Here is a 24,768-nt window from a genome sequence, read left to right on the forward strand (position 1 = left end):
CTGACGACGATGAAAAATTATTCCTAATCGGGTAAGCGCCACAGGTAGTGGGTGATCGAGAACAAGCTTTTGTAATGGGTTGAAGCATCGGACAACCCACTCGTTACGTCATTCACATTGTGTGATGCCCGGTTGTCCCTTTCATGTTTTAAAACACTTTATTACTTATATTATTGCGATTCCTTTTCTGACATCAAGCCTGCCTAAAGAGAGTTTGGAAACGAGTTCCAAGCACTGGTATGGCTCAGTGGTAGAATACTGGACCGGAACGCAGCGAACACGAGTTCAAATCCCATTTTGTCATTGGTGTTTTTTATTTAGAGTTTTTTTTTCTTATTTCTTGCGATACTAGTTACAGACACTGGCGGCGGCGGCAGACAACTACAGCACCGCACGTGACCAGTGTTCTTATCTCATAACTGCTTTCGCTGTAAAACTAGCCCACAACACAGTTTTACTCATTTACTGCAAAGCTTGATGAGCAAGAGCGACAGAAGTAGTGAATCGCCGCCATTCGTTAGAAAAGACGAGCCACTTCACGATTGTGCCAGTTAATGCGCAACTTCTTGTTCTCCTGCGTTCATTGAGCCATATCTGTGTTTGTTGGATGCCCTCGATGATGTTTACACTGGTAGGCGACGGAAGTTATCACCGTCTAAGCATGTGCTGGTTCAGTTCAACTGCCGTGCAAGGTCATATTGCTCAGATGTTCTGTATTTATTATTTACAAAAACAACAATGTAGCAATGATTGACTTTTGGAAGTATACGAAGTGATTAAGACATTTCATTTGTACACAAAACGAAGAGGATGGCTCACCATGAGCTGCACCTCATACAGGGATGAAACTGGGTGCATGAGTTTGGAAGCAGTCAGAAGGGCCTTTTCGAGGAACTTTAGAACACTTAGAACTTTTGCAAGAACATTCAGAGCAGATTTAGCCACTTTCAAAGCACTCGTGAAGCTGTATTTGTTCAATGCTGAATTTTTAAACGCTCAGCTAAATTACACAATAGCCTCATTATTGCGTTAGAAATTACATGCACACTTACAACGGGTTTTTGCCATTACCGTCATGTCCCCCGTATAAATTGAAAAATGATAACATACGCCCACGCATCAGATGTTCTATCCGCGAATAAAAGCGCGAGTGAGGGCAACGAACACAGCTGAAACAGAGGCCAAATCATCCCGCCCATCTTTGCTGCTCAAAGGGCGCATGCGATAAGACCCGTTACCTCCACCTGGGAGGCCTGTAGTCGAAGCAAAGAGGAAGCACTCCGACCGTCTTGAAAGAGCTTAAAAAAAAACGAGCGAGTGGGGGGGTGGGGGGCAGGTGTTGCTCGAGCAACAACTACGAACTTTCCTTCTAAGGGCGTGGTGATCGCAATTGCAGGCGCACACGCTAACTCAGCAGCCATAAGCGGGCGACTCGCATACACTTCTATGTGCTGCAATCTCATCATGAAAAGAAAGTGTAAAAAATGTCGTTCTCTTTGAAGTGGTTGTATTCTTGTACAACAGCGTTTTGTACAGTTACGTGAGATCGGATCCAAATGAGTTACTTCGTATAACGTTATCATTTGCTGCTATCACATTCATTTCTTCACACTTGCGGTGCAACTGCGACTTTTTAGTTATGTACAGCCGCCCATTCTTGTTTTCTTTACCTGAATGCGCGAGCTTGAACCGCGAAGCACAGTGGCCAAATGAACGAGAACATGTGCATACGCTTGATGAGCAGTCATGTGCACCTGTTTTGTCTAAGCTATTCCAGGAAACGGACACTATCCCCTTTCTTATGAGTGTCGTTACTGTCATTCTTGATATTGTTTCCGAACGCTGCCATCATGTCATCAAGAACAATTTCACCAGAATGGCGAAGCAACGAATTCGATAGCAACAAATGCGATAGCAACAAATTCTAAGGCTGGCAGCCAACTCTTTTAGATTCGATATTGCGTAACTCTACAAAATGGGGTTCTTGCCGTCTCTTTGCGTTGAGAGCACTCGAGCAGGTGAAAGGCTTCATGAGCAGTTCGCGCTGATGCTTGCTGTGATCGTGGCACATAGCGATCGCGACCCCGCCCTTAAGATCAAAGTTTATGGCTGCTCCTAGAGCGTTCACAGCTTTTACAAAACCGAAACTATAACCGTTTTGATCAAACCAAAAAGACAATGTTTCAGCCAATTTTCCAGGTATTGTGCTTGATCGCTTTCTCATTTTGCAGCTAAATTCTAGTGCTGAGTTTGGCGCAGCAGGGGTGGTTCAGCGCAGGATGGTGCAGGAAAGTGTGCTTGGTGCACAATGGCGCAAATGATGCAGCTGGTCCACCCCTACTCAAATCTGGCCCTTGTTATGCGATCTGTGCAACACGCCTTTCATATTTTCAGCCTTGACGATTCACTCCTTGTGGACAGTAGCGTTGACCATTCGTTTTTTGCAGGTGGTCATCATGTCTCTTTGGTTGCCTTCTTCGAAACTTGTCACTGCTCCAACGGCATAATTTCTTGATACTTCAAAATCAGATTAACCACACAACATCATCAATCGACACGCCTTTGCTTTTCTCAAGCAAACTGCACTATCACTTGAACAAATTTGCTTCTTCACTAACTGACCCTTCATCGCAAGGTGCTTGGTTAGTTAGTTATGTTGGGTTTTGTGGCGCAAGAGTGACTAAGGCTATGCTGCGCCAGACTCATGGTGAGAATACCTACAGTGGACAGGGCTATGACAATGACTCTGAAATGTCTGAACGGCGATGACATATGGGATATGATGAGCGGTGAAGCGTGGCTGTATAAAGGCCTAAAAAGATTGGCTTCGTAAACGCGTGAAGTATATATCTCTTCTAAGATTATGTGTGTGTGATGCTCGGGGTGGTTAATGTGTATGGTTGGTGCATGAGGTTATGTTAAAACCGTAACGGTTTTTACATAGCACTAATGACATACCCATGTCCTTATACCTAAGGTCGGGAGGCAAGTGCCTCGTAAATTCCAGCTGCAGCAGATGCCTCTCCGAAGAGGCTGTGCTACGAGTAACATCAGTCAAGTTTTGCTATGTCTAGCGGTAGCATAGTTTAGTGTAGTTAGACCTTGTTCAGAAGTTATGCTCTATTTAAAAAGCTGATCACATCAGCTATGGGTATCAGGGCGTCATCGCCCAAGAGTAGCATTGGATGAAAGGGAATATTTAACCTGTAAAACATATTAAAATATTTTTCTCTTAATCTTTCCATATGTGGGCAAGCTATTAAAATGTGCATTACAGTTAGTTGCTCCTAAAACTTATCGCATGTTGGGGCTTCTTCACCTGCCAATAGATAGTTATGTGTCATGTGCGTATGACCTATTCGTAGTCGACATATAACTACTTTGATAAAACGTGCTTGATGAAGACGGGTCTTCCATTCACCAAGAACAGGTTTAGTTAGGTGAAGTTTGTTGTTTTGTCGTGATTTCCATTCCTGCTGCCAGTGAAAGGTGGCGGCCCAGTGAACAGCTTGAATCCCATCTCTGGCAGGTATGTTGGTTTTTGACTCGCGCATCTCTTTTGCTGTTGCACCTAGTTGGTCTGCCCTTTCATTACCTGGGATAACGACATGACTCGGGACCCAACAGAGGCGTATGGTGTGGTCATCAGGTGTGTGGGATAGCATGTTTAAAATATCGCCTATGAATGGCTCATACTGAGATTTATAATTGAGACTTTTCAACGTGCTTAACGAGTCTGTAAATATTACAGTTTTTTTATGTTTCGAGCTTATAATGTATCGTACTGCCATCCATAACGCATAGGACTCAGCGGTGTAGATGGATACGAACTGCGGTAGTCTAGTTATTTGCTCGTGTGTTGCTCCTACCACGCTGCTTCCGACATAAGCAGATGTCTTCGAACCATCAGTGTAAAATTCTTCGTAAGTGTTGTATGTTTCTTGTAATGTAAGGAATTCGTGTAGTATATGTTCACGTGGGGTGTTTTTTTTATATGTGTGAGTGAAAAATCCAAGAATTTAGAGAAGTCACTCCATGGGGCCAAACTGGGTGGCCTTCTGGCGATGGAGAGTGCTTCGTTAGGGACATTTAGGACGTAAAATTTTTCTTCAAATCTTAGTATTAGTGGCTTAATTGCATTTGGCTTGTTGGCGTAGTGTTGTCGTAGGTCGCAGTGTGTGACACTACTGTGGCATATATGATGTGGTGAAGAACGAACTCTAAGGACATACGTGAGCATTAGTTTCATTTTCCTATATTCCAAGGATGGTTCGTTACTTTCGGCTTATAAGCTCGAAATAGGTGAGGTTCGATAGGCACCTGTTGCGAGGCATAACCCTTTGTTATGGACAGGGTCTAGGCGCTTATGATACGAGTCTCTTGCTGAACCGTAGATTATACTACCGTAGTCTAATTTGCTGCGTACTAAAGAGCGGTAGATGAGCAGGAGGCACTTACGGTCGGAACCCCAGTGCTTTCGGGACAATACATTGAGGACATTGAGGGCTTTGTTGGATTTCACCTTGAGATTATTAATGTGTGGAAGAAAATTGAGCTTCTTATCAAATACGACCCCCAGAAACTTCTTTTCTTGTTTTATTGGCAATACTGTTTCGTTTATTTTAAGTACAGGGTCTGGTTGTAAGCTTCGTTTCTGGGAGGACGCTACAGCAACCGTCTTTTCCTCAGAAAACCGGAAGCTGTTTTTGTTGGCCCATTGTGTTAGCTTGTTTAGTGCTATTTGAATCTGTCGCTCGCACGTCGCCATGTTAGATGACCGGCACGCTATTTGGAGATCATCCACATATAGTGAGTGCATAAGAGTAGATGATATGACCTGGTTCACAGAGTTCATTTTGACGACAAAGAGGGTTGTGCTTAAGACACAGCCCTGAGGCACACCGTTCTCTTGAGTGAAAGTTTCTGAAAGTGTGGTACCTAAACGAACCTGAAAAGTTTGGTCCGATAGGAAGTCGGACAAGCAGTTGAGCATCCTTCCGCGAATTCCTAGATCTGCCAGGTCTCGTAATATACCGTACTTCCACGTTGTGTCATATGCCTTTTCAAGATCAAAAAATACTGCTAAGCAGTGCTGCTTGTACAAGAAAGCTTCTCGTACTGTATGTTCAAGGCGAACGAGGTGATCGGTGGTGGAACATCCTTTCTTGTAATCACATTGGTGGACATCTATCAAGTTATCGGTTTCTAGGATGTATGTTAGCCTAATATTAATAACACTTTCGTAAGATTTCGCCATTCAACTTGTAAGTGCTAAGGGCCTGTAGCTTGTTGGTAATGTAGGATTTTTTCCGGCTTTGAGAAATGGAATTATAATGGCTTTTTTTTTACTCTGTTGGCATTCTGCCAGTGAACCAAATAGCATTAAAGAAGTGCAGCAATGCCTTCACCGCTTCCTGGGACAAATGGGCGAGCATTTGATAATGTATTTTGTCTGGGCCGGGTGCTGTTTTTTTTTACCTTGAGAAAACACTGTTAATTTCCTGCAGGGTTAAGGAGGAGTTGTACGATCTGTCGTGATAACCTGTAATAGAAAGCTTTTGTTTTTCTGTAGATTGTTTATGTTTTAGAAAAGCTGCCGAATAGTTTGCTGAACTCGAAATAGCGCAAAAGTGCTGCACTAGTAGGTCAGCCTGTTTGCCTAAAGTTGTCTGGATGCCAGGGGTTGAGAGAATGGGGATGGTATATGAACTGTAGTTGCCGTTAAACTTGTGCACCTGATCCCACATTCTTTTAGATGTGATAGAACTGTTAATGGATGAAATGTACTTTTTCCATGAGAGTTTTTCAGCCTGCCTGCGAATAAATCTTGCCTTTGCAGTCGCCTTTTTAAATGCTAGGAGGTTCTCTCCAGTAGGATATTTACGAAAAATGCCCCACTCCTTGTGTTGCATTTTTTTAGCTTGTGTGCACTATTTTGTTCACCGGGGTTTAAGTTTTTTCTTTATAACGCCGGAGGATTGTGGTATAGTTTGTTCGGCTGCCGCGAGTATGCAGGCGGTGACTGTCTCGTTCATTTCCTCTATGCTCAGGCCATCAGGCATCTCTTTTTCTAGGGCAGCTTTTTCAGTGAACAGTGGCCAGTCTGCCAGATATAGTTTACAACACGATGGTCGGGATGGAGCGGTGGGGAGGGTTTGTATTAATTTTATGAGAGCAGGCATATGGTCACTGCCGTAAACATTATCTATCATGCTCCACTTTAGGTCACAAAAGAGAGACGGTGAGCACAGCGCTAGATCTAAGCAGCTAGTGGTTCCTGTGCTTGGGGAGCAGTAGGTGACGCTAACAGTATTTAAAAGACATACGTCATTGTTCAGAATAAAATCTTCGAGGGTTTGTTCTCTGGTGTCAGTTGTACTGCTTCCCCAAAGCATTCCGTGCGCATTAAAATCCCCTGCAATAACAAACGGTTCAGGCAGTTGGACCAAAATATGCTCGATATTTTTGGTTGTAAAATGCGTGTGTGGGGGGATATAAATCCCCCCACACACGCATATAAATATAAATAGAGTGGGGAAGGTGACAGCAGCACCAGCACAATGCTTAATCGCTGTCTGTTCCTTGTGCAGTTTTGCGCTGGCCTGGCAGTTCCCTTGGTAGCCACATCTTCGACGGTTTTTGATGTTTCACCGGTTGCTGATCGACACGCGCAAGTTTCGGCTTGCGTGCGCGCCGACTTCCCTGTCCTTCTCTCGGAGCAAAGCCATGGTTCGTTCGTCAGCATACCGGCAACCTTCTTCGATGACATCATCCATGACAGCGTACTTCTGAAAACGCCCACCGAGGTAACGTCGGTGGTCAAGGATATAAAAGCGCCGCCGCAATTGCATCGCTTCAGTGAGGAAGGTGACAGCAGCACCAGCACAATGCTTGATCGCTGTCTGTTCCTTGTGTAGTTTTGCGCTGGCCTGGCAGTTCCCTTGGTAGCCACATCTTCGACGGTTTTTGATGTTTCACCGGTTGCTGATCGACACGCGCAAGTTTTGGCTTGCGTGCACGCCGACTGCCCTGTCCTTCTCTCGAAGCAAAGCCATGGTTCGTTCGTCAGCATGCCGGCAACCTTCTTCGATGACATCATCCATGACAGCGTACTTCTGAAAACGCCCACCGGGGTGACGTCGGTGTTCAAGGATATAAAAGCGCCGCCGCAACTGCATCGCTTCAGTGGGGAAGGTGACAGCAGCACCAGCACAATGCTTAATCACTGTCTGTTCCTTGTGCAGGTACGTTACCTAAGCAATGCCTATTGCCTTCGTTCTGACGATCGATTTTTGCTGCTGGTACCTTGCCCCCACATTTGCTCATTTATGCTTACTTCATCATATGCTGATATTGTACATGGCCTGTGTAGTCTCTTACTAAGCGGCGATGTGGAGTTGAACCCGGGACCTCCGCAAAGGCTAACTCGGGCTAATTTGGCTAACTCAGGCCTTACATCGCGCACAGGTTCTCCTACTCGAACGGATTCTAATAATCCATCAAGTTCTGATGCCGACAATGAATGGTCTGTTTCAGAAATGTTTTCTCAAATTCTATCTGGCCAGAAGAAAATAGAACAAGATGTCGCGGATTGCGTAACTCTGTCAACTCCCGGTTTGAGGCTATCGAAACGCGCTTAACTGCTCTAGAGAAGACTCCACCTTCTCACAATGCTGCATTCTACGACAAATGCGTTGCCAAATTGAAAAGCTGTCTTCTACAGTCAACAAGCTTTCTTCTCGAAATGATGATTTAGAAAATCGTTCGCGTAGAAACAACATTATCACATATGGTCTGGAGGAATCGGAAGATGAAAATAGCGATTCTTTAAAGGCCAGTCTGCCGAAGTTTTTTTCAGACATACTTAAAGTTGAATTTCCGCAGATCGAACAATTCCACAGGATCGGTAGATACTTTGGTAGTAAACCTCGCCCGGTCATTCTTAAACTTCTTGACTTCCGCGAAAAGATTAAGGTGCTGAAGAATGGCTTTAAGCTGAAAGGTTCTAACATGCGTATAACGGAGGACTTCTCTGAACACATACGGATTATTCGCCAAAAACTATGGGACGCCACTGCATCCTTTAGGAATGACGGTTTCACTGTGCAATTAAGGTACGATCATGTATATATAGATAATGCGCGGTATGACTGGGATTGTATTTCCAACTCATTAGTAAAATCCACCAAACAGTCTTCTAAACGCCCCACTCTTACGAAATGACCGAATCATGATAAGGTGTGTATTCTCAATATAAATGCCAGAAGTCTCACTAATAAATTTCCTGATTTTGTACATTTGCTCGCTACCTATTGTCCTCACATTATTGGCGTCACGGAAACCTGGCTTCATGGCGACATATATGATTCTGAAATTACTCCACCAGGGTTCAATGTTGTTCGTACTGATCGATTGCATGGCCGAGGTGACGGCGTTGCCATCTTCTTGAGGTCTGATTTAAGTTTTTCTGTATTAAAGTCACCTGCAGATATTGAAACCGTCTGGTGCAAGGTTCATATCGCGAACTCTCCTATAATTGTCGGTGTATTTTATCGTCCCCCAGGTTCATCACTAGATCAGTTCACAGTACTCAGTAGTTTTATACAACAAAAAGGCTTTTCTTCAGGTAACCTAATTTGCATGGGAGACTTTAATGTGCCTGGCATTTCATGGCCATCGCTCTCCACTTTAGGCACCGATTCATCAATTTGTAGAAAAGTGATTAATTTTTCACTAAACTTAGGTCTTAAACAAATTGTCACTGATGCCACAAGGGACAATGTTATACTGCACTGCGTTTTTCTCAGTGCTTTACTGTATACAAGGGGGTTTACAGCTCAGGTCATTAATGGTATTTCTGATCATAAAGGTGTACTAATCTCTCTTAATTGCACAGTTCTGAAACGCCGCTATGAATATACAACTTTTCGCGATTATAGCCTGGCTGACGATGCGTCTATAATTGACACCTTAAGCAGCGAGTTTGACATTTTTAAAGAATTTAGCTATACTGGTTATGTCAACAGTTTGGTGTCTTATTTTGAAAACCTTGTTATAGAATGTATTGAAACACATGTACCACTAAAAACTAAAAAGAAAAATACTGAACTTCCATGGATAACGAGAGAAATACTGCATTTAAAGCGTTGACTATCAAGACTAAGGCATGCAAGTCGTAATGGCAATGCCCTGCGTAGAGCTGAATTCAATACTTTGAAGGAGGATCTTCATAGGAAAATAAATGCTGCTAAAGACTTCTTTTTCTCGTTTACCTTGCCAAATATGGTTAAGAATAATCCTCGAAAATTTCGGAACTCAATCTCGCCAAAGGAATGCTCTACTAGTACATTCGTCCTTAATGAAACTCCTACTAGCCAGCGGCAGGTCATTGCCAATGCTTTTAACGAACACTTTACGTCTGTCTTTGCTCAGGATAATCACGAAATTTCTTCTTGCACTCCACTTCATGCCTCGCTTGTTTCTATTGATGATGTCTCTGTGTCTACAGAAGGTGTTTTAAATTTGATTTTAAATGTTGATTCAAAAAAGTCGTCTAGCCCAGACAATGTTAATAATATTTTTCTTCATCGCTATTCTCTATGGACAAGCCAATACCTGTCAGTAATTTTCAAGAAATCGTTATCAACATCAACTGTTCCATCATCGTGGAAAATTGCACAAGTCCTTCCACTCCACAAATCAGGTAGTAGGCAATCTGTATTAAATTACAGGCCTATATCATTAACCTCTCACTCATGCAAACTACTGGAACATATTGTCTTCAAACACATCATCAATTTTCTCGAAACTAACAATATTCTGTCCAATGCACAACATGGTTTCCGGCGTGGATTTAGTACCATAACTCAGCTGACAGAATTCACTCATGACATATCTTTAGCTCTTGACTTAGGTCTTCAGCTGGACGCATTATTCATAGACTTTTCTAAAGTCTTCGATACTGTCATCCATTCAAAACTTCTACATAAACTCAATCTTTTACTAAAAAACCAATCGCTTGTTCAGTGGATTAGAAGTTTCCTTTCAAGTCGTAGCCAATATGTATCATTTAACACCTTCCATTCATCTAAAGCACGTGTATCTTCCGGAGTGCCCCAGGGATCCGTGCTAGGGCCATTACTTTTTCTGTTATATATAAATGACCTACCCGACAAAGTTTCTACTAAAATTCGTCTTTACGCTGACGACTGTGTTTTATATCACGTAATAAATTCACCTGATGATCATCATACACTCCATACATCGTTCTTAAACTTTTGCAGGTGGTGCCAAAATTGGCAGATGAGCATTAACTTTCAAAAGACAGCTGCTATGTGTTTCAGTAGACAGAAAACCCCATCTGTGTTTGATTATTCTTTTAATAACTATGTAGCGCAGCGGGTGTCACAATGTAAGTACCTTGGTCTCCTTTTCACTACTAACTTATCTTGGTCTAGTCACATCGATACAACATGCAACAAGGCTCTGAAGAAACTTGGATACCTTAATTGCTCACTACGTTTAGCCCCAAGGGAAACAAAACTGCTTACATACAAAACCCTCGTACGACCGATCCTTGAGTATGGAGCCACTGTATGGTATCCTTATAAAATCACTGACATTAAACGCGTTGAATCCATCCAGAAAAAAGCTATTCGATTCATTTACAGACGCTATGATCGTAATTTTTCACCATCATGCCATCTAGCGCAGCTTGGTCTATCATCACTTTCTAAAAGACGAGACATAGAGTCTCTGAAACTTTGTCACTCTTTATTTAATTCACCGCAACATTCACCACACAACAACTACATAACACCTGTCAAACCATCATCCACCAGAAACAGCCACGCACTTAATGTATCTGTGTTTCATCCTCGTACTGATTTCTTCAAATACACCTTTTTGCCTCGATGTATTGAAATGTGGAACCTCATACCAGGTCACATTCGGTCTTTGCAGAAAGATGAATTTTCGAAGGCATTAAAAGACGGTGTGCTGTAAACCTTTCATTGTTTGTATAACTCTGTAAAATTTTTGTATTTCTATGATCTGCCAATGTACTTGTGTATTCAGCTGTTTTGTTTTGTACCTTTTTATTATTTCTTGCTGTGTACCCACTCCTGCGATAGCCCCATAACGGGGCTGCAGTATTTGAAAATAAAATAAATAATAAAATAAAAATGGAACATATGGTGATAGTTTTGCGAGCTAAAATGATGATGGACACCGCCTCAATGTGACTGTTGATGGTGATCTCTCTCATTGCGATACCACTTTTGACGACAATAGCAACGCCGCCGGACAACCGGCTAGCATGGACGCGATCGCGCCGTACTACGGTAAAACCCCTGAAGAAGTTGGTGTATTTTTCTCCCATATTAGTCTCCTGTAAGCACATAGCCATTGGAGAAAGACTACTTAGCAAATCTTTTATGTCACCTATGTTGTGAATGAGTCCTCTAGAATTCTAATGGAGAAGAAAAGCCATTTTGGGCAGTGAACTTGAGAGGAGAAGTCGAGTTAGAATTGAGTTGTTGGCGATAAAACCTTGGTGACATGTGTGTGACACTAAAGTCAAAACAGAATGGTACCATAACCTTTTAGGTTATGGAAAACGAAACTTATTTTACAGGGCTTTTTAGCGGCCCTGTAATTTGTCTTTTGTCCTTTTTGGAGCAGTCGAGAGAAACTCGCCACTCCTTCGGCGCTGCAGGTGCCGTTTGACTGGCGGTTGTGTCCATAGCTTCATGAGAAGCGTTGGACCGTCGCTCTGCCGAGCAATTCCTGGGTGTTGTAAGCTTCGGCTCAGGATACGAAGCCTTCAAACCCTCCACACCGGGCGTCAACGGGGCTCCCAAAGTCTGCCCGTTGCCATGGCTCGTGCAAGTGCATGTCGACGCCTGTGGTGGGGCCATGTTGACTGAGGCCGGAGCAGCCTTGGCTGCTCCCGCAATAGGGGCAAGCGGCGGTCACTCCAGGACGCTGTGCGTAGCTTGGGCGGCCGTTTGATGCCGTCGTGGTGCTGCCCCTTGTTGCACCACTTCAGCAAATGATTTTGTTGCATAGTAAGGAGAAACGCGATGCCTTGCTTCGCGGAAACTGATGTTGTGGGTAACTTTGATGGTAATCGTTTCTTTTTCTTTTTTCCATGCTGTGCGGGATCTAGAATACGCCGCGTGTTCCCCATCGCAGTTCGCGCAGTGGGGTTCGGCCTTGCAGTCATCGTCTGTAGAGTGGCCTGTCGTACCACACCGTGCACAGGTAAGCTGCCCATGGCAACTCTGAGAAGCATGTCCGAATCTTTGGCACTTGAAGCAGCGCCGCGGATTCGGAATATAGGGTCTCACAGACAGTTTTAGGTAGCCGGTGACTAATTCATGTGGTAGCACCCGAAGGTCACAATTATGTGCTTGGTTGGAGTTTCTTTGTTTTCTCTTCTCACTACAATACGCTGTACGTGAATGACATTTTCGTCCTTCCAGCCAGCCAGAAGCTCATCGTTTGTTAGGTCTTTTAGGTCATCATCTGACACTACGCCTTTGACAGTGTTCATCGTTCGGTGCACAGAGACGGTTACGGGCTTGTCCCCAAATGCTACTAATTTTTCTAGTTTCTGAAACTGTGTCTTGTCTTTAACTTCTACCAGCAAGTCCCCACTTGCCATCTTTGTGGCCTTATAGCCAGTTCCGATAGTCTCGGTTAGGCACCTGGACACGAGGAATGGGGAGATGTTGCGGGCTTTTTTTGTCCGAGTTTTCGCAATGAATAACGTGGTACTAAGGGAAATGGTCTTGTTTTTCCGAAATCGGCATTACGTTTGCTTCGGTGCGCCACCTTTTGAAGGGGCGATCAATGGAGAAGGAGTTTCGTGATCCCATAGAAAAGTGCAGTTCTTTCAGTAATGGTGCCCACCACCACGGAGCCCAACAAGGGGACGTGGCAGAACATGTAAACATGTCTGCACAACGGCAGTAGTACGCCACTGCCATAACCTAATATATCTACCTAAGGTTGGATATTTACGCCAGGTTAACCCTTGCCGCCAGGAAAAATTGGAAGTAAAATGAAGTGAGGAGAAGACAGGAAAGATGTAAAGTGAGAAAGAAAGACGAAGATGTAGGGAGAGAGAGATAGGAAAAGGCGACTGCCGATTTTCCCTGGGTGGGTCAGCCCAGAGGTGCCGTCTACGTGAAGCCGGGGCCAAAAGTGTGTGTTGCCTCTGATGGGGAGCCTTCAAGGTCCAATCACCCGGCGTCGGCTCAACCCCCAGGATCCCCTTTTCCCCGGACACGGCGGAGCCACGCACGGCTAGGCGTGGGAGGGAGTCAGAACTCCCCCGTTAGCTCGGGTCTGTGGTGTCGCTACGCACCAAACGCCTACTTACGCAAACGCCCCTGCGGGGGCAAGGTGCTTGGGTTGGGGAATATTCTAGATTATTCCTCAGTGCGTAGAAGAGCAAAAGCTAGAGAAAAGGCTAGAGGCTAGATTCCTTTCACAGATTCTCTGGAATTGGACAGCCCCACTTTGATATCTCGAATTCTCCCAGGCTTAGTCGAAGGCCTGAGTGGGCGTGAAGGCCTAACCACACATACCCATTGCAGTGTATGGCTTTTTGATGTGCCACCGCATTTTCTCTCTATGGAGAGAGCATGGCACAGCAACATCCTGCAACGCGTACCTGTGGTCAGGCCTTCAGGCTGTCTCAACGGCATGTTCTGAGAAGAGGAGAAAAAACGCCCTTTCGACACCTTCTGACACTTGTCCTTCCTATGCATGCACAACACTGTGTGGAAACTGTCGGTGCTGGATTTTCATGCTGTTGTTTGAAATCGGCGACACATGCTTAGTTAAAGTGTTCGTTTGTAACAAAACCCTAGAGCAAGCCCACTTTCGCAGAGCCCCACACCTTTGCTGCAGCTGCTAGTAAAGAATTAGTTCTCTGGCCTCCAAATGAAGGGGAAATTGCAGCTTCGAATCATCCATTTCCTTGCAACAAAGCTACGTAAAGTGCTGTCTCGTCGGCGTAGCTATCAGTGGTGGTGCACTAGAAATTTATTGCTTCAACTGTACACACACCTTGGATGAAGTGCAGGATGGTGTCACTTCTGCCATCACCTTCTAAATGCCGGAGTAACGATATATAACGAAAATATCTCATCTATACAACTAATATGCTTTCATCATATCTCACTTTGCACTTTCACATCGACTGCAGAAGTGCCACCTTGCACTCTTTCCTACTTTCTAATGCTTGCGTAGCTGAAGCGATCAAACTGGCAGGTAGAAGAGGACATGCGTGTGCTGCACAGGTTCTACGTAGTGAGCCTTGAAACCATAAAAAAATGCAGCGATGCAGTCTGCCTTGTTCTCGAAAGGTCTCTGGAATTTTGTACTTGACTATGCACAAATACAATCTCAGGGATATGAACACAGCTGAAATGAATTTCAGTCGGACACAAACTTGTTAAATTCCCCTTCGGAATTTCATTGTGGCCAATGGTCAAAAATGTCGATGTTCGAAACATTTTTCTACGTCCAGACAGGAGATACAAACTTCGGTACCAAAACCGCCGAGTGATGGCCAAGAGTAGCATGCTCCACATGGTTCAGAAGTATGCATGCACACACAGCGCACACAGTCAGAACTGTCACAATCATTAACACAACCAGTGCTCATAAGCTGCAGCGCTATCAAGGTGATAAAATAAGGTGATAACACACGGAGAAGACAAAACTCCAAAATTACATGCATATAAAAAGCTCAACAAGTTAAAGCTATGCTGCTTTCCGCCACCACTGTGGACACACCCATGGCAGACGCAATCAAAGATAGCAACGACATGGTTTTAGAGGCATATGTGCGGTCTGCGCCTATGAATTAAAAACAAAACTACAGTTTGCTGCAACCACTGCACACAAAAGCACATTCACTTTGGTGCGAACATTAACAGAGATTATGCAGCTTTGTAAGGTACACAGCTAGACAGTGGTAGATTAAAAGCAAAGAAAGTTGAAAAAAGGCCTGAAGGATTCCAGCATAATCGCCGTTCGTTTCCTATTATGGAGCGAACTATGCCACGTTGTTTTCATCTGGCCTCAAGCGAGGTGTTCACGAGTGCATGCGGGAGCCAGGTGCACCGTCTCTTATTGATTTGTTCATATGCCATTTTAGGTTTTGGCACATAAAGAAAAATGTATTCCTTCATACACAAATTTTCAACAGAAATGTATGTTTTGTACGTACATCGTGGTTTGAAAACAGATTTTGAAAGTTCTTGCAATTTTTTTTTCGGTGTATAATTTTTGGAGTGACATACTTTTGCTTGCCTTTGCAATTCGTATCATCGAGAATATGCTGCATTTACTTTAAAATGAAGGTTAAAGTAAATACTGTAAATACATCCCCTGTCTACTTGCAGTTATGGCTACTGGCGGCACTGACTAACGCTCCCACGTTTAAATGCACACATACCCCATCAAGCAGACAGGGGGATGGCCGCCACAGTAGCTCAGTTGGTTGAGCATTGAGCGTGTTATTCAATATTCACAGGTTTGGTCCTTGCCCCTGGCAAGGTATCTTTTTGTCTACTTTTATTTCTTCATATTTACATTAAATTTACTAATAACATCCCCTATACTTTCCTTGGCATTATTGTCTGTTCTCATTAATATTGTATCCAACAAACAAACACGAGCATTTAAAATTTCCACTTATTCCCTACTTTTTGCGGAGGTGACTAGGCACAGTGTTAATGACTGAAAAAGATAAGCCAGCTGTCAAAAGGCAGTCTAACTGGCTAGTAAAACTACACGGCTTTCAGTGTGCGCAAAACTTGTTGAGGGCTGAGTCCAGGTAAAGTGTTGCCATTTCACTCTTCCCCACCTTAGAGTGTGCAAAATCATAAGTTAGCAATTGTTTCAGCCCTCCCAATTGATAAGCCCAGCAGACATGACCATCAGTGGAATACACCTTAGAGTGTGCACTATCATAAGTTAGCAATTTTTTCAGCCCTCCCAATTGATAAGCCCAGCAGACATGACCATCAGTGGAATACAACTTCAAATCTAACAACTGCAGGCTAGTGGTTTCAGGCAATTCAAGGGTAAAAACAAGGCCTTGGCATTCATTAACAGCATCTAAAATAACAGTAGAGAAAGTAAAGTCACAGTTTGTTTAAAAGTGCTAAAAAATCATCAACATGTCTAAGCACTTTAAAAAATCATCTCCCATTGAAAACAGGTCAGGCTCCAAAATACCTATCGAAGAAAGATAAAAAAATATCCCATCAGATCGGTGTTATGTGAAACCCAATGCGCACACTCCAATGCCAGAGAAAAGGTTCCTTGCTAAAATGTATAAAGGTAGCCCTCAAATAAACTTCAAGTTAAGCTAGAAAATTGTCAACAGACCGGCCTGCTGAGTTCTGAAAGTAGGTCATATTGTTGCACTCTAGGCATCCCCTTTAGGAAACAAGAAGCTCGTCTTGTGCAATAGAATGAGAGAGATTTTCTATATTCACCGAAAAACCACAAGTAATACCATACTTTCCCTTAACTCTTTTGTTACCATGGATATTTTTCATATGTTTTGGGAACAAAGATTTTGCCATTTAGCAAAGTGTTCCAGCATACATTCCAGCATACTAAATCATGCATAACGAAATGCTATTTCCAAAAAAAAAATTTAAGTTGTACAGCAACAAAACTATTGTGCAATGTATAAAAATGTGAAAAGTGTGTAATTTTGGTTTCCAGTTGATAAACACAGCTATAATAAACACGATATCTGCAAAAATAGTCGAAACAAAGACAGCTATAATAAACACGATATCTGCAAAAATAGTCGAAACAAAGAAAATTCAGAATATACATTCTGAAGATGAATGCCCCAGGAATAGCATAAAAAATCATAAATCTTCTACACAATGTTCCTATAAAATAGAGAAAAGAAATCTGAACCAAGATACTGCTTGATTGCTCATGCTATGCGGTGAGGCATTTCCTGGTTTTTCGTGAGACATGTGCACTCGCACACTTTTCACATAAAATTTTAGTTTTTTTCACTAAAAGGGCCTGCTAGTGTTCCAGTATAGACGGACGCCCGCGATGTGAATAATGCCTATATATATATCAGATGTCCAATGCCCTTCACCAGTTCATCTGGCATCACCTCTTTTTGTGAGCCACCTCTCTCCGCATAGGTTGGTGCTCCAAATATGTATCAAAACATATACTGAAAAAAATATATATATATATATAGTATATATGAAATCGCACGCAAACCTAAAACATCTCGTGCTACTCTGTTGTGCGGGGCCGAGATGTGCTCTGGTGGCCTTGCTGTGAGAAGCTCCACAGCTGGCACCAACACATCGCACCCCAGCGACATGTGGACCTCACACATAAACAGACTAGCTATAAGACTGCCCATAAAGGTCAGCTGCTACGCACTTGCGAAGGAGAAGACCATCTGAGGCCGTAAACGAAACCAACCCCTAAACGACTGCGGATGTCACAGGCAGGCACAAAACGATGTCGCCATCAGAGCTTGAGTCTGAGGTGCTGTCATCTTTGAACTCAAAGCTCGCTGTAACTATATTCAGGTGTCTTGCGGTGCGCGTTTCTCGCGACACAGGTGCGCACCCATGAGCGCATGACCACAACCCGATAGGAGCAAATAGTGACAGTGAATGTGGACCTTTGTCTGATCTAACAACAGAAGCGAAACAGAAGCTATTAAAAACTGTCTGAAAAGACCACCTCCACATGTTATACATGCGGCAGAGCTTTGGAAATAACTCTTTGTAAAATAAATTTTCTCCGACTTTAAACAACAGCTCGCTGGTGAATACCTGGCGTAAAATCCAGGCAATTCTTATAAATGAACACTGTCAGACTGCAAAGCTGATGCCATAATGTGATATTCGACTTGCTGAGGTTCTTTTGATTACAAAATTTTGATGTTACTGTAGCATTACCACAAGCGGTACGCATTTCTCTGAAGTTTGTCAGCCAAGCGCATTTCCACAACACATGCACACTGGTTTGCAAAAAGGTCGATCAAAAATCCCTGTGTGGCCGAATTGGGCAAATTCAAACTGATTCTGGAAGGTCAGTGGCTGAACTAAATACAAAGAAGTGCTAGGTGCATGCAAAACAAATTCAACATGCCAAAAATGATGATTCAAAGCATAACACACCGGTGATCGATTTGAATAGCTGTGGTAACGAAAGAGTTAAAGGGATCGACAACTGTGCAGATTATGAAATGAGATGACTCCAGTGATGAAGACATTGTCAGACACATTGACTCAAACCAACCCTATTTTTTTTGTGAGAGGTGGATCTATATTTTCATTTTTCCAATGAAAGTTGCGAAAAATGATCTTTGGCACCTTTGGTGGCCAAAGCATGAACAATCTGATGTACCTAGCCACATGACTATTGATTACTATACACTGTCGACTTTATTGTTAATATTGTAACGTTTGTTTCTTTACATTAACAAATATTACTCCATAAAAATGTACAGGCTGTTCCATACTTAGGGGAATCTCGGAGCGCCTGGCATCACCATGCGACCAGCGCTGCAATCGAGCGCTGCCAGCAGCTCACACATGCACATACGCTGCAAGGGTGTAGAGTTGAACCCCGTCGTCTGCTACAGCAGGTTGCACGCCGCATTGTCGGCCAGTGCACGGATATCATTGATAATGCAGGAATCGGGTCGATACTCTGCACTAACCATTTTCAGAAAAAATTTGTGCCACAAGACAGAATATAAAGAAAAAAAGAATGACAATCTCACGTGTGCTTTCTTTTTTCGTGTTCGGTCTTCATGCACAGGTGTTCACATACCAACTTACCCAACTTTCAAAGTTTGTATGCACTAAAGTGCAATGCCAACCTCTCAGCCTATATTCATGATAATGGGGCACTAGAAACAGTGTTTGACAGCACACCTTGTTCGCTCTATGGAAATACGAGTTCACAAATGTTTCTTCATTGTGTGCTCGCCGCAGTGAGCTTGGATAAGGAAGGCACATAATGAGCATGCACAATGTCTGGTCTCTATTTGACTTTAGAAAGCACCCAGTGGTGACTGATCAGCAGCTGAGCGGGTTTAACACAACAAACGAGAACGAATTCAGAAATGATTTAGGATAGAGAAACCACCTGAACATGCTCATTCTCGACAATTTTGATCACAACAGAAAGGGCTCGTTCCCGGTGCTGAAATGCACTCGCGACGTTTCCAAGTTCATGTCTCTAGCGGCAGTGATGATAGCGCTCATTCTTGATGACAGTGAATGCATGTCATCACAACATCCAGATTGAGCTGAATAAAACAGGGGCTAGCCTGTCATACAATTTTTCACTTTTTTTCTTGTCTGAAAAGAGCAGCACTGTGTTTTTCGCCTAATTTACCATGCCCCGTATACCAGAAAAAGAGCGACTTGAGGTTATCGAACTCTGTTGTACAAACTTCCCTACGTTTCGAAGCCAGCTAGCGAGTCTTCTGGTAATGAAATGTCGTGAAAAAACACGTTCAGGCTTTGTTCTCACTTAAGACATTTCTGAATTTGTTCCCATTTGTTTTATTGCGTTAAGCCAGCACAACAGTACAACTGTTCCTGTTGACAGGTTGTGTTTTATTTAAAGACAAATCAAGACAATGGATATTGCGTGCTAAATGTCACTTCTTCCTGATCGAAGTGTACTGCGGTGCACACACAGTGAAGCAATATTCCTGAACGCAAACAGCACCACGGCATTTCGAGAAAGCAAACAAGGTACACTGTCAAATTCTTCTTGTAGCCCCCCCCCCCCCCCCCCCCCCCACTATCACACATAAAGGCTGGCGTCGCACAATGTTAAGTGCAGAAGATTGGCCTAGTTCCTGCACTAATAACGATATCCGCACGCTGGCCAGCACTGCAGCAAGCAAGAGTCGTAGAAGACGACGCAGTTCAAAGCTACATGCTAGAATCATCAGCACATGCACGAGCTGCTGACAGCATAGTTGCAGCGCAAGCAACATCATGATGCCACGCGCTTCGAGATTTTCCCTGAATGTGAAACAGCCTGTACATAAAGGCCTGCATTAGTAGCATGCATTAAAGTGGCGCTGCCTTCGTGTGACGCAATGATCCCATGCTCGTCAGCGCGTCTCGAGCAACTTTTCAGCGTGCTCATGCAACTGTGAATGCAGATTTTGGAGCGACGCAGTTTTTCTGCTAACACTTGGTCTCAGAAATGATGCGCACTGCTACTCAGCGCGATCATTCATATGTGTAGTGACATTTTCGATGGCTTGGCTCGTGTATCCAAAGAGTAAGAAAGTCAGGACAAGTCCCCCATGACACAGGCGCAGGTAACTTTGGGCACAGGTGCACGCAACGCGGTACAATTACAGGGAAGTATAATACCACATTATCTCATTGTAACAGCTTCTGATTTGCAAAAATAGTTGAAAAGCTCAAAATAAAGGTGCTTAGGCATAGTTACAGGAACACCTGCGAAAGCAGAGAGACAGCTTTGACAAATCGCGAGAAGGGCTGACAGCATCACTATCGATTCTTAGTGTTGTTTTAGGAAAGGTAAATGCACCTATGTTCAGAACCTATCAATACTGCTTGTAAAATAACTACATGCTTTTGGGATTAACTATTGCAGATACAAACACTACAAAGGGTGAGCTTTGTGTCTTGCCGTAAAAAATGCATCGAGACAAATCAATTGTTGGTCCATTTAAAAAATTGTGCTCTTCCCATTAAAACGAGCTCTTCCCATTAAAAGAATCGTTCACTTCGAGCATCTTCAACTTTTTCAGAAGTAACTGGCTCATGTTGTACTGCCTTGCCCCGCTCACGATTGTCCTAAAAAGAATTTCGGGCTTGTGTGTCCTTGTGGTGAACAAAACTAGTATTGTTTGCCTTTCTGTTCCTGGTTTCTTCAGCGAGCGTAGTCGGTTTTTAGATGTGTACATTGAATCTTGTGTAGCAACGATTTTATGTGATATTTTTTTGTGAGATAAGATCACTTTGATAAGCAAGAAAATGCAATAATTATCACCTCTTCATACTCCTGCAGTGAGCGGAGATGAGCGGGAATCTGGAAGCGAGGGCTCCCTGAAACACAAGCACCCATCAGCCTTTCCACGAAGCCATGAAGAACACACTAAAGCAGTAAAGACATGAGAAATGTAGACACTTGAGCAACTTACCTACAGTTTCCATTCGATGAGTTGAAAAATCATCGCCCACTCTAAGAGACGGAAAAATTTTAAAAACCATTATCTTAAATGCAATAGTATATTGTGTTTTTATCTTAATGTCTAGCATTTTTCACTGGCTACACTCAACTCTTCAAACAATATTACAATAGGTTCATGCCAAATGATACTGACATACGTTGTTGATAGGTGATGAAACATTAAATCCTCAAAATGATGGGCACAATATAAGCAGGAACCTACCTAAGAGGAAAAGGTCTCATGCTTATGAACAGAAAGGAATGTGACTAAGTGCATTTCGGTACAATTTTTTTACCATCAAAATTTTTACCAAAGCACTTTGTATGAATTACACTTTTTACCAAATTTTTACTAAAGCACTTTGTATGAACCAGAATTACACAAGTTTCACTGTTATATACAATTTATCTTTGCATGCATTAGAGTTTGAGCAAAAGTCCCTAAAGTGGCTAACTCTTGTGGCAATGTAGATCTATATATTATGTAGTTATAAGCGGATTGTGTTGTGAGCTCAAGAAACACAAAAAAGAAGTGACTCTTCTCACAGCTTGCTGGTAACAGAAAGCGTTCAACAGGCACCCAGATGCACCTGCTTTCGGAGTGTAATCCGGCAGGTGCGTGTTACAGTAGGCGAGGGGCTTTGCATTATCTCCCTGTTTTAAGTGACTACCCCGTAAAAGTCGGGCACAAAGACTCTGCGGCTGGAACAGGTGGTGGTTGCTGGAACACTCTGTCTCTGCTGGGGCATTTCCGACTGTCTTGGGCGGGGAATTATTGCTCTCGGTTCGCAATGAGTCACCTTGCTAGGATGGAGCTCTGTTGTAGAGGGCAGCTTGCGGTCCCGTGGCTGGCGACGGCTCGAAATCTTCGTCATCCAAGTTGAGTAACAAGGAGCGAGGAGGTTGCGCTTTCTTCTGTGAGGCTGGGAATGGGACGAGCATTCTTCTGTTGCGACGCACATGTCCACGCTCTGTTTGGGCCCAGTAAGAGCGGTGAGTGTTTGCTTGTTGGGTTATCTCCACCTCGAATTTGAGGCCTCGCACCTAGACACGGGTGTTCGGAGAGAGAGCGGGTAGCTCTTTAACTGCATGGCAACAGTTGAAATTTCACCTCTGGTGTTGTTTTGCATCGAGGTCCCTCTTCGACGCTTTCGGGAGCGAGCAAGGGTGGGCAATGCAGGAACTCTAGAGTTTAGCTGGCGTCCTGTGAGCAATTTAGCCGGACTGAAGCCTGTAGGCCCCGGCGTGTCTCGGTAGGCCAGTAGAGCAAGGTACAAGCCTTTTGCTTTCTCAAGCAGAAGTTTCACTGTTTGAACAGCGTGATCCGCTTTCCCGTTGGCCTGTGGATGAAAAGGGCTGTTCACGATGTGGTTGAAGCCGCATGCTTTTGCGAATTCTGCAAAGCTGAGCTCGAGAACTGTGGGCCGTTGTAAGATACAAGATGAGAGAAAATGCTTTTGAGGTGGTTAATGACAGTGTCTGCAGAGGTGGAAGCCAAGAGTACAATCTCGGGGTACTGTGAGCGATAGTTCACACACATCAGGTAGTTCTTTACCCGAAGTTGGAAGTGGATCCCCACCATTTAACATGGAAGCTCTAGTGTAGCTGTCGGCAGAAATGGTTTGACTGTTTGCAGTCAGTTCCTAGCGCAAGTTTTACAGTTTGAAACCATTCGCTGTATTTCCGATGAAATTACAGGCCACCACATAGACTAGACTGCTTTGCTGCAACTTGCTCTACAGCGTTCGATGCTTTGGTAACCCTCATGTAGGCAAGTGAGAATTTCGCTCCTCAGAAAATTAGGAATCACCACGTGCGTTCCACGCAGCAGGTAGACATCGTTTTTAACAGAGTTGTTCTGTACTGCTAATATGAAAAGAAGGGGGCTGGGATGCTGTATTTTTTTTTTTTGGCTATCATTGAGGCACATGAAAGAGGCTGGGAAACCTCGTCTTCCCTTTGAGCTTTCTTCATAGGATCAAAAGTGGAAGTTTGCAGGCCTATGAGTGCACCCTGAACGTAGGCGTTCAGTTCATCACAAGTGAGAGTTTGTCCTGCTGAACTATTTGCGATTGGTGCTCTCAAGAGAGTGTCAGCAGTAGTAATGCTTCTTCCTGGTACATACTCTATAACGTGTATGTAAACCGCATGAGGTGCATGCGGAAGCGTTGAATTCGTGGTGGCAGCAGATCAAGACTCTTTTCCCAGGAGAATGATCAAAGATTGATGATCTGTCTGAAAGGTTGCCGCGAGACTATGCAGGTATTCTTCGAAACGTTCGGCTCCCCTGGTTAGAGCTACTGCTTCTTTTTCTATCCGAGCATACCGAGTTTCCGCTGGCGTTGGGGATCTTAAGGTGAATGCGACTGGGCGGTTGTTCCCATCTGGTTGCACTTTTAGCAGTACTGCGCCCATTCCGTAGGCTGATGCGTCTGCCGAGAGGGTAGTAGGATATCTTGCATATTTTGCCAAGCACTGGCCCTATCAGATGAGCTCCTCAACGCTTTGGAAGAATTTTTCCTGAGCAGGGGCCCCATGTCCACTCTTGACGTTTTCTTGAGGAGAACACGAAGCGCAGCTGTTCTTTCGGCCAAATTTGGCAGGAATCTTACCAGATAGTTCACAATCCCTTAGATCCGGCAGACTGCGGCGACCTCTATAGGCGACAAGAGACACTTTACAGCCTCGTTATTTTTTAAGATCGGGATGTATACCTTGATAACTGCGGACACAGCCTCAGAAGGTCACCTCCTTCACGCTGAAAGCACATTTAGAGCGGTTGAGAGTGATTCCTGAGGAAACAAGCTGCTTGAGTCGCATCAAGGTTTCTGTCGTACTTGGCTTGATCGCAACTAAAGATGAGAATGTCATCTATGAAGTTGACCACTCCTGTTAGTCCGCTAATGATTTCAGACATGCATTTTTAAAATATTCTGGTGCTGATGTTATGCTGAATGAAAGTCTCGTGAAACAAAAGCTTCCAATTGGCGTTATGAATGTTGTGAGCTCTTGGCATGCTCGGGAGAGAGAGTTTGGTAAAAGCCCGAATTGACGTCTAGTCTTCAGAAAACAGTTGCCTCACCTAAGAAAGTGAGCGTCTGTTGTTCTGACAGAAGCGAAAATCTTTTTCCTAAAAATAGAAGAGTTGAGGCAGATGAAGTCCTTACATATTCGACACCTCCCGAGGGTTTCACTACCGGAATGATTCCCGCGCACTAGTCTGTAGGGCCTTATTTAGGGTGGATCACTTTTTGCTGTTACATGCTGATAATCTCATGCTCGATTGCTTTCCATAAATACCCAGGGGTGCACCTTGTCACAGTCACAGAAGAGGGTGCAGTCACGTGATTGAGGCAAATTGTGCATGCACCCGGCAGCAGTCCTAGACGAGTGAAAAGTTCGGGATATTGTTTTTCTACGTGTTCTGTGGCACAGAGACTCGAGTCTCGAGCTTTCGATCGCAAGTAATCCAAGGAATGGATGTTTCAGCTGCTGCACATCGTAGACGAC

At 43.8% G+C, this 24,768-nt stretch overlaps 1 protein-coding gene across 8 annotated transcripts in view; it reads right to left on the reverse strand.

The window, feature by feature from the left end:
* LOC119187874 (uncharacterized) overlaps positions 1–24,768 on the reverse strand; it is a 244,152-nt gene that overhangs the window by 207,953 nt on the left and 11,431 nt on the right. For 6 of the 8 annotated variants that reach the window (XM_075878776.1, XM_037435978.2, XM_037435979.2 and 3 more), the window contains exons 2-3: positions 21,230–21,270; positions 21,079–21,134 (exon numbers count right to left, since the gene is read on the reverse strand). The exons of 1 other annotated variant lie outside the window; for it this stretch is intronic. In XM_075878776.1, coding sequence (XP_075734891.1) covers positions 21,079–21,134; positions 21,230–21,270 — 97 coding nt within the window. The remainder of the gene's footprint in view (positions 1–21,078; positions 21,135–21,229; positions 21,271–24,768) is intronic. One more of the 8 variants, XM_075878778.1, reaches the window with a different exon arrangement.

Source organism: Rhipicephalus microplus, chromosome X (assembly GCF_043290135.1).
Source record: "Rhipicephalus microplus isolate Deutch F79 chromosome X, USDA_Rmic, whole genome shotgun sequence".
Taxonomy (NCBI): domain Eukaryota; kingdom Metazoa; phylum Arthropoda; class Arachnida; order Ixodida; family Ixodidae; genus Rhipicephalus; species Rhipicephalus microplus.